The sequence below is a fragment of the Opisthorchis viverrini genome (assembly GCF_000715545.1).
Source record: "Opisthorchis viverrini unplaced genomic scaffold opera_v5_520, whole genome shotgun sequence".
Taxonomy (NCBI): domain Eukaryota; kingdom Metazoa; phylum Platyhelminthes; class Trematoda; order Opisthorchiida; family Opisthorchiidae; genus Opisthorchis; species Opisthorchis viverrini.
In genome coordinates, this window is record NW_008752157.1 from 154,322 (window position 1) to 167,776 (window position 13,455).

Sequence of the window (13,455 nt, forward strand, 5' to 3'; positions counted from 1 at the left end):
CCCAAGCCTAGACAGGGGAAATCGAGAGGCAGATGCCGGGTTCGAACCACGGACCTTCCGGTCGGTAAATTCGCGCTCTAACCACTTGAGCCATCTCGCCCCCCCCCCAGTAGGCGACAAACTGCAACTGATGCCATAAAATGCGTTCTGTTTTGTCTAAAACACCTCTAGAACTAATTCCCCTTAGGATAAGGCTCTCCGATGTTTGTACCAAAGATAACCGACGAGAGAGTGAATATTTAATTTCATAAATAGGTTTGATAGCCGATTTTCGAAGATGCTCTGGACTCAGACCTAGTCGGCATATAGTATAGTGATTAAAGATCAGAGAAGCATAATCGTCGGTAACAAGTTCATCGACAGCCTGGAAGATTGTCCTGGCATACATGGACAAAGGCGTGTATTGAATTTGATGTGACAGCTCTTCCATCCATTTGCCTACTCCGCCCATGCACTTTTGACCACCTGTTTTGCTCATCCGCACCCGCTATTCACTCTGTCGCAAAGGCTGCCCCATACGACACCGGTCAGTAAATGACTGACGTTTGTGTGAATGTGCGCAGCTGATCTGGTTACCCATGCATGTTTGTGCACTGTCTGTTGAGCTTGCCCTGACATGTTCTGGCGTGATTTCCGTGTGATCGCACCGCCAATCAGTCAAGAAACTGGCCTCGAAGGAACAGCCGAAACCCGACGTAACGAGCCAATATTCCGCTCGCTGTCGGAATGCGGACCTCCATACTGCGCATTGTCGGTCAGTGACAGACTTGCGCGCTTGCTGACACCAAGAACGTGGGCAAGTAAAGTTTGCTTACTTTTTTGCAAACCACTGAACTCACTTCTTGCTTTTGTTATTTGGGACCGTCAAACCTACCAGGGCACATTCTACAGCTGTACGGTTTCCCTAAAGTACACAGGGTTGCTGTGTCCCCGCGTCCAGTTCTGGATATGTGGAATTCACCGTATCTCAGCACTGTCAAGTGACCGCGTGGAGTGCTAGAGTCGATCTCACAGTGAGAGATGGTTTTTGATTTCATCGGTAGTAGTTTTAAACAAAAAGTGTTAGTTACTTTCATTGATTGGGGGGAGATGGCCCAAGTGGTTAGAGAGCGAATTTACTGACCGGAAGGTCCGTGGTTCGAACCCGACTTCTGCCTCTCGACTTCCCCTGTCTAGGTTTGGGTAACCTGGCAGTATCCCAGCTCTCGTGCTTCCTTCGGGTGGCACGGCAGTTAGGTACCGAATTTTTTTTACTTTTTTGATGTGCCACCATTACAGACTGCGCACCACATACGTGACCAGATCCCACCGCATGATTCCTGTTCAACGGAGCATTTTATCGACAGAGCGCCAAGGAGTCCCCATTGGACCCCTCCACTACTTGAAGGCATATTTATATCCAAACCTTACAAGATCATCCTCACTGAAATAGCGCTCTCACAGCAGATAGATTGATGTTACTTTCCTGATACGTGATACTCCTTTAGACAACTTTTTCAGTCCGTGTATGGGCAGTACATGTGTCGAACAATGAGGCAGCTATCCAGAGGAATGCCTAAACACACTGAGTGAGTTTTTTCAAAGAACAACAGCATGACAGTTTAGCCCATTTGTTCTTTACGGGACAATACAGATCAAGGTTGCAACGGCATTCGAATCTGTTTACAAAGCCGCATCAAGTTCTCCTAAAGTACCTAGATACGAGATTTTAGTCACTGTCAGATTCGTTACCATGTGTATTTAGAACCCCGAATTTGTACTGTACAGACTGTGGCAGCCACGTGACCAGACAACCAAACGCTGAGCCTACGTGACTTTCATATCAGAGAATTCCTCTATAAAAACATGTACTCACATGCACTCACACGAGATGGCTCAAGTGGTTATGGAGCACGAATTTACTGGCCAGAAAGTTCGTGGTTCGAACCCGACCTCTGCCTATGAACTTCCCCTCTCTAGGCTTGGGCAACCAAGCAGTATCCCAGCCCTCGTGAAACCTTCGGGTAGCGTGGCAGTTAGGCACCTGAAAAGTGCTACTGCTGAACGTTTCTTATATATATATATATTGCTTAAAACTTAATAAGCAGTCAACTCGTAGATACGTGGAGCTTTAAAGATATATGAGCTCGAGATAGCTCAGTGGTTAAGGTACCAACCTAGTTAGCGGAGCGCCCATGGTTCGAACCCAATCTCTCTATCTCGAGTGTTCCTGTCTAAACTTAGGCAACTCGACAATATCTCGGCCCTCGTGCGATGCGCGCGGCCGTTTGGCAATGCGGTCGTGACTGCTAGTAAAATGAGTCACGTGAGGGTGACTTCGGAACACCATTAGCCGCACCACATGAGAATTTCACGTTCAAACGGATTTTCCTGCATTGTCAATTCTGATTACGCAGTAGTGTGGGTTGGGATAGTTGAACCGAACGTGAATGCGTGGTACTATTCCATATGAAGTCTCTACGGAAAGGTGGGCAAGAGCTAACCTGGAACATTTTCAAAGCATGCCAAGATGTTTCCTTGACAGAGTTCCTTCATGCAAGAATGAACCATTACCCCTAGGTTTTTAAATTTCCTAAGGTAGATTCAGTTGACAGTGAGCATTTTCAACACTTTCGTTGGGCTTTTCTGACAAAATGGGATGGAAGTTGAACTCCTGACTATGTTTTTGCAGAACGCGAGTCATTCGCTACTGAAATTTTGCTGATGCATTGCACTACTCACTATAATTGAGTGTGACATGGTTTACCACCGTCACTTTATTGAAAAACTTTTATTTTCCCACTAAGGGTCAATGGCATCATCAGTGCTACGTTTTGTTGTACTAGACTACGTACCCTGTGAAGTTTGCCATGCAGACCCACCCAGGATAGCTGCGCCGTTTCGCTCTGTTCACCAGAATCAACATCGCGTGGAAGTCGATCAGTGGTCGCACCAATGATAATATCAACAGCGGGACAAAACGGCTATCAATCAATCATTTCATTGTGATCAGACATCCTCGATGGCCAATCAAGTTGCGGCTGTATATCACATCGAACTGTCTGCTCTGTGCATGATGCACCGAGATAATCATAGTCGCACTGCTGAAGCCGACCGGACCACCATAAATGAGGGAGTCAGCTGGATTCAGTAGAATATTCTATCCAAACCAAAATCGTGTGCAAACGAGAGTAGTTGTCTAGTTGGAATGTTGCCATCTTCACATTTGGGAACGGGAGCTAGAGACACAGTGCGTTTTGTTTTTTTGCATGCATCGGCCTATTGAGCTGCGAAAAAACTATCACTCATGAGTTAGGTCAAAATTAAACTATGGCATTGCGGGTCAAATGTGATTGTCTGCGACAGCGTAAATGGATGGCCACTTGCCAAGAAAACAAGTATCCCGATGTTAAAAAAGATTATCGTCCAGCCGTATCACCCTTTCGGTGCCTAGCTGCCATGCCAACGGAAGGAGGAACGAGGGCTGGGATACTGCCAAGTTGCCAAAGCCTTGACGGGACCAGATGATGTGCAGAGGTTGGGTTCGAACTACGGGACTTTCAGGTCTGTAGCTGGCTCCTTGACTACTGAGCTATTTCGAACTCAGTATCCCGATGGTGCGGTTGTGCGACTCCTGTGCGAGTCATTGACTTGGCCTTCCGTCGACTATGGTACGCAAAAAATCACGGTGGCCTGGGACAACCTTTGATCGGAGAAATCGAAATAAATAAAATGGCCCAAGCGGTTAGAGCGCGAATTTACTGACCGGAAAGTGTGGGGTTCGAACCCAACCTCTGCATCTCGAATTGCCCTGTCTAGGCTTGGGCAACCTGGCAGTAGCCCAGCCCTTGTGCTTCCTTCGGGTTGCATGGCAGCTAGGCACCGGAACTTATTTAAAGTACAACCATACAACTATCCACAAGGTCACCCCGAAATCTTCGTGACGGAGCGAGAAATACCGAGGTAACAAAGACCAACTGTTGGATGAACTATATTATGGACAACCGGAGCATACCTTTTTCCGATCCATAAACGATTCATTATAAATTCATCCCGTTGACTTAACGTTTCGAGCGACCATGTCCATAAACCCGCTACAAAAGTACGCTCAAAATGACTCTTCTGTGTAGCACTTGATAGCCCGATAAGGAATACTGAAGACTCGGTTACAGTAAACCGAGAGTTAAATACATTCGAAAAAACATGTTGTGCCTTAAACCAGCCAGGTCGAGAGCGGCAGGAATCCCTGGAACGACGTGATAATGCTGCCGACTGATTGCCAGAGCGCTGTGGGGAGGGCTTGAATTCTTGCTGTCATCCAAACACAGCGCGCAATCATTAGCGAAGGTCAATTACGTTGGAAAAAGAGAGCAAGGGAACATGTACACTCAATCATGAGGCACGAATTACGTAAAGGAAGCACTAATTACAACGACATGGTCAAATGACCCAATCAGCAGTTTGTTCAACTGATTAATATATAGGTCAGTGGCAAATTCACTCGCTATGATGGGAAGGTTATCGGTCAATTCGAAAGTGGGCTCTTCTTCTGTTCCTTTGTTTGTTTCTTCGAGGGCGAGTGCAGTGGAAAATTCCGCGCCGCGAAAAGTAATCCCGTGGGTTGCTTTTTCAAAGGGGAGTGCTGCGTAACCACCTGACATCAATTTGGAAGATGATTTATCAACGCAACGATTAGGTAAAAACAATGAACCCAAGTTCCTACGGTTAAATTGGTGGTCATTGGCCCAGCGGTTAATGCGTGAAATTACTGACCAGAATGTTCGTGGTTCGGTCCCGACCTATGCCTCTGGACTTCCCTGTTTAGGCTTGGGCAACCTGGCATTATCCCAGCCCTCGTGCTTCCTTTGGGTGGCATGGAAGCTAAACTCCCAAAGGGCGTTAGAACGTTCGTGAGATTGTGAGTAAAGGCAGTTTGAAAAATTGTGTACGACGAACACGCGACCCACCTTCCCGCTGAAACCAAAATGGCCCACGGTGAACCATGTGCATACATTACCTCACACGAACCGACAATATATTACTAAGCGAGAAGCAAGATGCATAAAGGACATACAGTATAGAAAAATCAATCGACCCACAACAGAACAAAAAGCTGAGGAGAAAATATAATATATTGAAGAAAGTTTAAAAAAGTTTAAATCACGAAGCATTGTACGAATCGCCACGCAAATCAGGGAGGGGGTCAAACGATGGAAGATCTAAATGAATTTTGGTTGTTCACCTCGATTGAGCAGAGCTTCCAACTCATCCAAAGTCCAATAGGCATGTTGAACAGATCCGTCCACACCGACGTGTGCGAGCCGGAAGCCGGGTGGATCCGTTCCAAGTGGAACGCAAACCGAAGAAGTGCTAATCATATTCAAGGGCGTGGCTTTCTGAGTGGTATTCACCGGGACGGGTTCAGGAGGAAGCCAGGTCAAAACGGAATTATGATGTAGATGGCCGGCAAAGACGTGGCGGACACCGACTGCATACAAACGGGACATGAATTCGAATCGATTTTTTGTGGGAATGTTGAAATAGTCATCTGGTTCATTCGGCTCTCGTTCGAAAAATGGGATATGCTGCGCAAATAGTAGAGGGAAAGAAGGGTTGCGTAAAGTAATCGGAAACCAAACAGTTTCTTTTTGGAGTTTTGTTTAGATTGGCTAGGCCTGCGACCCACCAGGTGATACATTGGGGGTAAAAGAATAGAAAATGATCATATACGGGTAAGCAAAACCTGAAAAGGTTTCGCTTCTGTTAGTTAAGTAGGTGAATTAGGAGTTACTGGTACCACGAATACAAAGTCTGATTCATTCCAACGTCAAGAACCAACTTCGACGGTTTATCGGAAGAGACTCATAACAGGGACGGACAGTTTGGTATCATGCAGATGGTCCAAGTGGTTAGAACGCGAATTTACTGACCGGAAGGTCCGTGGTTCGAACCCGACCTCTGACTCTCGACTTCTGTCTAGGTTTGAGCAACCCGGCAGTATACCGGCCCCCATGCTTCCTTCTGGTGGCATGACAGTTAGGCACCGAAAGGGTGCTAAGCTGAACGATTTTGGAGATGAGAAATAGTGGCATTTAAAGGAAGGCAGCTTGACTATCCGGGAAGTAATTGAATCGATCCCATGCAATAAGGGCCTACATTAGGCCACCAATGGGCACTGCTACACGGAGAAGAAACACCAAAAAGAGGCCGGACTCGTGGAATAATTAGTGGCGAACTGTGAAACGACATGCTGTTTACGCTGTCATCAGCAGGCAGCTTCGTCATGTTCACGAATAAGCTTTTCTGCACTAAATTAAGCTTTTGTTTGCGATTATTTCATTCAGTCACGAAATGACCTGAACAACAGGTACTGTGAAGATTAACGAGTTTCTTTAGCACAAAAAGACGGCCTATCCTAGTAAATCTCTTTCTGGAAAGTTCTCCGTGAAGGGGCTATGTAGTAAACCCCCTGCTTCGGAAGTCGGGAGTGATGGGGTTCTTTTACATCAAAGTAGTTTTTAAAAGTAAGCTTATAGTATAGACGTGATACACTACTCATAAGGTTGCTGAAATTGTTGGACAGTTTGAGAACATAATAAACGAGAGATTCAGCTGAGTTGCAGATGAGTCTCCTGTCAAAACCAAACGGCTATGCAAATGAGTGTATTTGTCGTAAGCTTATAGTACATCGTCTCTTTCAGTGAAATACTCCTCGTGAAATATTGAAAAGTGTTTAGTTCATCCGATAAGTCAACTCCTCGTAATGGACACGATAAATAAACAACACTGACCATAGGACACAGCTGATACAAAGTGCCAGATTCGGATAAAAAGAACTGACCTGTAAAACAATTGGCACAACACCGGGTTTATTTTTCAGATGAACCAACTGATCATCAAACCACTTTTTGAAATTGATCGAAGCAGGTTCGCATTTGGAATCGTCCCATAAATATTGCGAATTCAAGACCAGGAATTCGACGTGATTCACTCTGAATGAATAGTAGTCATCACCCCAAATTGCAGTATGCTCCTGTATGGTATCCATGGTAGGTGAGTCTCCAACATCATGGTTGCCAGGCAAAGTAACCAATCCAATGCTAGGATCCAGGTTGCTGAACGCATTCAAAAGATCAGCTGTTTGTGGTTCACGGTATGGATCACCAACGACGGCATTCACCAAGTCCCCGCAAGCAACAACAAACGTGGGCTTTGGAGACAGTCGATTCAGGAGGGCGATCGATTTATTCAACTTTTGTAATTCCCGGTCCCAGTGGTGGGGCAACGGACGCTTCTCCACGTAGTACTCTAACAAGCCGAGTTGCGGATCGGCTAGAACTGCGAACGTGAATGCGGATGGTACTTGTGTTGGCGAACTTCCGGGGATAGTGAGCGTGCGGGAGAAGGCCCGGACTAGAGCAGGGCAATTGATTGGCTTCATCTAAGATGGACAGAGGAGAAAATATGGACTGATTCACTATTCATACGGCAGACCACCGAGAAAGGTAGAACCCGCAGTGATAGACTCGTCAAAAGTGCTCCACGAACATCATCATACCAGAATCAACTCGGTTTCCATCAGTAACTGCCGTTGGATGGCAAGGGAAACTATCGCCACTAACCGCAACGCGACGACAACAATATCCTATGAAATGGATGTCTGATGCTAACCTGCTTGCATTTCCAATATTGTGTGATGCCCTTGACAGACACCGGGGGCATATTAGACGAATAAGACTACTGGAGTCTACACAAGAGCAGAAATCCCATCGGTTGTTGCACCTGTCAGGCGGAAGCCGGAAATAAGAGTAATATACGGGGTTGGAAACTCTGATATCACTTCGCGACGCCTCTAGGTCCCTCCAGTTGCTTCCTACTGGGTCCGCGGTATATAAACTCCTCATTAGCTATATTTTCAGGGTGGGCATCGAATCTCCAGGCACGTGCTAGGGATGTATTGAGGGCTCCACGGCTGCATACTTGATCGACCTAGTAGGTCAAACAAAAGATTGGGAATTTATACAGCCGGACGATATAGATAGATCGGATATTATCTCCAGAACGTCTGCACACGCGTGTTCCTTTCTTCATCATCATCATCAATGACAGCAACATCAGTGTTGGCACTGATGCTTCACTGCCTTTCTTGAGGGTAAACAAATAAAAAATAATCGCGCAGCTGTAATACTCTTTCGATGTATGACTGCCATGCTGCCCGAAGTAAGAGGGCTGAACTATCGCCGGGTTGGAAGCAGTCGAGATGATGAGGTTGGGTTCGAACCACGGATCTTCCGATCGGTAAGCACGCACCTCAACCAGTGAGCTTTCTTGCTAATGAGTAGCAAGCGCGCGCATGGGACAAGGCTGAAACACCAAAGTAGTCGAAGCATTGCGCGGTCGCACATCGCCCTTGGAGCAGTCCTAGACCTCATGGTTCGTACAGCTGATTCCTGAAACCATTTGAACCGCAAAGCGTTTCCCACACTACAAAGAAGCTCTTCATTACATTACGTGTTTCGCTCTGGGTTCAGTGAGCATGAATAACACGTATGCGCTGATAGCGAAAGGGATGCGAACGCGCACCATCCACAGTTGCTAGTGGCAGTCTCAGTGGAAACAGCCAATATGCTGTATACCACTAAGGTTGTCTCAAATACAAAACGGTAAGCGTCTCTTGTCATAGGCCTATCCTCGCCAAACGTGGGGGCGGAACATTCGAAATACCCAGCATTAGTCTACGGATAGCTGTATCGGGATGCCCTGTATGTATCAGTTCATGCTGTTGAACTAGAGACAGCTCAGTGACTAAGCTGTGAACTTAATGCCCGGAAGTTCGTGGTTCGAGCCCTATCCCCAACATTCCGATGGCTACTGTGTGGTAAAAAAATAAATCGCTCAGCTGTAGCACCCTTTCGGTGCCTAGCTGCCATGCCACCCAAAGGAAGTACGAGGGCTGGGATACTGCCGGCTTGCCCAAGCCTAGACATGGGAAGTCGAGAGGCAGAGGTTGGGTTCGAACCACGGACCTCCGGTCAGTAAATTCGCGCTCTAACCACTTGGGCAACGTGGCAGTATCTCGACCCTCGTGCTTCCTTCGTGTGGCAAGGAGGCTAGTCACAAAAAGGGCGTTACAGGTTAACGATTCCGTTAACTAAAAATCCATTTACCAACAGTTGAGTTCATTCCTTGATTTATTTCCACCGAGTGTCTTAGCGATAAAATCACGGTGGAAGATCCAGCGTACTGTTCCATGATGGTCCCGTGTTTACAGTCCACAAAAACTGTAAACGATTTCATTGAGATTTCATGACCCTTCGGTCTGTCATACCTTTTACACCTTGAAATGCCCACTTAACAAACGCGTTAGCTATGTTCGAATTTACTCATGCATCGTCCCTAGCTGATTATGGCTGTTAATTGGCTTGAACATATTGACGCCTCAGTACCATAAAACGGGACAACCAACCCTTAGAAATGGGATACAACCAATCAGGAATGACAATACCACTTTGATTCCCAGGTCCGTTTAGTGCGTATAACCTAATGGCCTTCAGTAGGTTGACGCTTTCAATGCTCATGCACTTGATATTACCAAACCGATCGTGTGTAGCAGTGCGCTAGCTAAACACCTGTAAAATAATATTTCAAAAGAAAAACCGTAGTTGATGCGATGGCGTAAACAAATCACACGCAGATGCTTGAATGACGTGGTTCGAGCTCAGCAAAAACGACACAATGCGGGTTCAGTGTGTCATGTGACAGAGTTTGTGACCGTAATACCTAAACAAAATCCAAAACACATACTTATAAATACACTCTATGTATTTTCCACTTCTTTTTTCGCACACTGTGTACAGGTATAAATCACAGTCTGCCCTTCGTCGGCCGATCGGGTCTGTAAAGTCACATAGGTCATTCGGTCATTGCCACAGTAAGCACATTCTTTGCGGATAGAAGGTCCATCTTGAGATGGCTCGTCAGCGTACTGAGATTCCAGAGCTTGTTTAAGCGTGAGTTCGGACTTGAGGATTTTTTTCGCTCGTTTCAACATTGGTTTGAAGTAGTCGGAGTCGGTGGTTTGTAAGGATGACCAATCACGGCAACGGAGTTCGTTTGTGAAGCTCACTTCCATACCATTAAACCAACGCATGAATGTGGGAGTATGACATTTACGGCAGATAAGTGAATCGGTGGCTTCCAGTTTATGTGGTAATAAAGTGCCACAGACGTAGCAAAAGTAACGATGGCTACGTTCGAGTCCATGAGGTATGGCGGTTGGGTCATTCATTGTGGACGTTGAGATAGTCAATCTCATTTGGACCAGTGACGGACTGCTCCAGATTACGCGTTCATTGCGTGTATCAGAGCTAAAAGAAGAAAATTGCATTGAAGTAATTATTACAAACGGCCAGTTCAAGAATCATGCCCACGGATTCCCTCAAATAATGCTGAAACGACGTGCGTTAGGTAAACTTATTGCTAGTCGAGACTAGCCAGTGACCTAAGGCAGCTAGTAATGTGTGGAAAGGAAAACATACCAGCAAAAACACTGCTAGTGAGTCGAACACTAAGAGTGATGAGGCAGCCTGAATCATCGAAGAAACGAAGCTGATGAAACTTATCATGCTCTGACATACAAACAATAACGGGGGTTTTGTAGACAACAGTAAAGCTACTGTAAAAAGGCGAGTATGGTTTCCGAATGCAGCCAGTTTTCCTAGCAATTTTGGACGCTACAACCGGTCAGTGCTTTAAAGTTAGGATAACCATCAGCATCCGCTTGACACTTCGATATGGGAAAAAGGGTTCAGCTGTAGCACCCTCTTGGTGCTTAGCTGCCATACCACCCGAAGGATGCATGAGGGCTGGGATACTGCCAGGTCGCCCAAGCCTAGACAGAGGAAGTCAATAGGCAGAGGTTGGGTTCGAACCACGGAACTTCCGGTCAGTAAATTCGCGCTCTAACCACTCGGGAACCGAATATGGGATATGAACACAGTGATAGAGCTTCTGGCATCTTCGGTATATAGATGACAACTACAGATGACAACCGACTATCATAGATATCGATTACAAACTTCAGGCAAGTCCGAAGCTGCTGCGTTAGTTCTCAGTTCCCGAGCTAAGGATTCTTCACTCTATTGGGTTCGCGTTAACCACTGTCAATGTATCACGATGGGGACCTGAACAAGTCTAAATATCAGCGCTCGTTGTTTACAGTTTGTATTTACAAACACTAGCTCTGGTCCTGCGAGAAATACGCTGTATAGGGGGAGTAATCGCTTTCCCGTGCAGCAGATCTCAGCGCACAAACGGGAGTCCAAGCCCGTCAGAGGTGCGATTTGGCAGGTTTGGGCGTGACGGGTACCGTTGTTAGCTGGTAAACGACCATGGAGTCAGATTGACCACAGCTATTAGCTGCCTATGGCAGGTTTCCCTTGTTGACCCTTCTGGAACACATCAATTTACTGGCGAGAAGTCTACACAAATTTCCCTGAAAAAATCAGCGCTTGGCAGGGAAAAAGGTTCTGACCGACGGGTAAAACAAGCATATATAGTCAGCTCATGTGGAGCTCTAAGGTCCACTTCCAAGAAGGATATCGATTTTAACTCAGACCGTATAGCGTCAGTGTTCGCCTAATAAAGATTGGATCATGAAACGATCGTTCATTCTTTGGTGCGAATGTTATATCCCTCCGGACAGTGAGTATATCAGCATCGTCTTCACTGTCATCACTGATAACAGCACCGGCGTTTTAAAGTCCTAACCATAAGGAAACAAAATCTTAGTAAAGACCAGAAAAAGGGAGTAGTGTAGAACCCTGGGTCTTTAGAAGCATCACCATCATCATCATCATTGTCAGCTGTAAGAACCGCGTACTCGTCGTACACTGGTTGTAGCTGCCGCAGTTTCGTTCACCGATGATTTGGGGGGAGGGGTAGGTAGCTGCGCATTGCACGCGCAACCAAGAATAAAGTGCTTAAATATTCAAGAAGCACAGAAATAACCACATCTGAGATTGTACCGAAGGGAACTGTCTGTGACTCCGTTGATCGACGGACGCTACAACAGTATCCATGGGGCAAAGATGTCCCCATACTCTATTGATCTCCTTAAAGGTTGTACGCCAACCTCCATGGACGCGTGATGCCTTTTGATAGGCCGGGTATCTCACCCAAAAGAAGTGCAAGGATTGGATGAGAAACTTCCGCCTCATGTTTGGTATGCAAATTGCAGTGCTGCTATAAGGTTTGATAAGATCAAGCTCTTGTGCTTGCGAATGGGACGACTGAAGTAGTATCCACCTGGGTAGCTTTGTCCATCTCGACAGGTCAGTCAAAGATGATTTTACCATCCTCATAAGGAAGGCCAGGACAACTCTTGTCAACTTGCAGCACTTGTGGCGCAGGCCTGACACGGCTTATCTGTCAAGAGCAGCGTTTAAAGTGCTGCGGTGCGCTACAGAGGCGAGATTGCTGTGGTTAGAGCTGCTGCTACCCATTGATTCAGTATTGACGACATTAGTTTGTCTTCTCAGGATTGTCCACGACCGAAGCTGTGGCAACTACCCTACAACAGGTACATGTTCCACGGCTGACGCTGAAATAAAAACGCATGCCGATACGTAGGACGACCTCCCATAGTTTATTGAGAGTAGTTTGCACGGGTAGATGTTCCCCTACAGAGACGACCTAATCTTAGTATGGTGGTCTGTGTGCCTCTGTAGCTCAGTGAGTTATTGAAAGATTCCATTTTGATACTCGATGGTCAATTCACCGAGGTCCGATGAACGCGGTCTCCTGGTCCTACATGCTGGGAGTTGGAACAGACAAGTCGACCTGTTCCTTAAAAATTTGTACTACTGTATTAGTGTGACGGAACCCATCTGCTGTCTTGCGATCAGGTCTTTGAGCTAACGGTTTTGGTTGGGGACCCTAATTGTTCTCCTGACTAAATGTGGGTGCCCTGATAATATCCAAGGCCATGTCCAACGATGTCTCGCTTAGCCATTGAGATGCTAGTGGACCCGGAAACATAAAGAACTCCTCAGAGATGGATCCTTGAAAGGCCGATGGATGGCCCGATTTCGGATATTAACGACTACTAGGAACAGATATCCAAGTCAGGAATTACTGTGGTACGACCCAACCAACTCTAGCCAAACATTAAGTGTCTGATTGAACCGTAGCTATGCTGGAGGCTTGGCGGCAAATTCCTCCTGGTTAGAACCACAACTCAACCCGATGCATCATCCATTACCAGGCGAAGTTGGCTGTGCAGACCAGGAATCTTGATCGACACGAAACACCGGAGGGGTTTAGGGTGAGGAAACTGCTAGAAACATCCGCAGGTTGTTCCGCTTGATTCGTTCCACTGATCCTCGGAAGCCACTTTTCAGTGAAACTATCAGGGGAAAATGTTTTGCTGGTAAGCAGCGAAGGAGATCATTAGGACTGTTGAGCAAGAAAAAAAAT

General features: G+C 46.4%; 1 protein-coding gene across 1 annotated transcript in view; it reads right to left on the minus strand.

Annotated features, from left to right (window-relative positions):
* Positions 1–10,346, minus strand: part of T265_11424 (hypothetical protein) — a gene marked incomplete at both ends in the record, with an annotated part of 44,035 nt that extends 33,689 nt beyond the window's left edge. Inside the window, 3 exons of the mRNA XM_009178076.1 lie at positions 5,222–5,564; positions 6,821–7,420; positions 9,784–10,346. Of these exons, the coding sequence (XP_009176340.1) occupies positions 5,222–5,564; positions 6,821–7,420 (943 nt within the window). The remainder of the gene's footprint in view (positions 1–5,221; positions 5,565–6,820; positions 7,421–9,783) is intronic.
* Between the last annotated feature and the right edge of the window lie 3,109 nt (positions 10,347–13,455).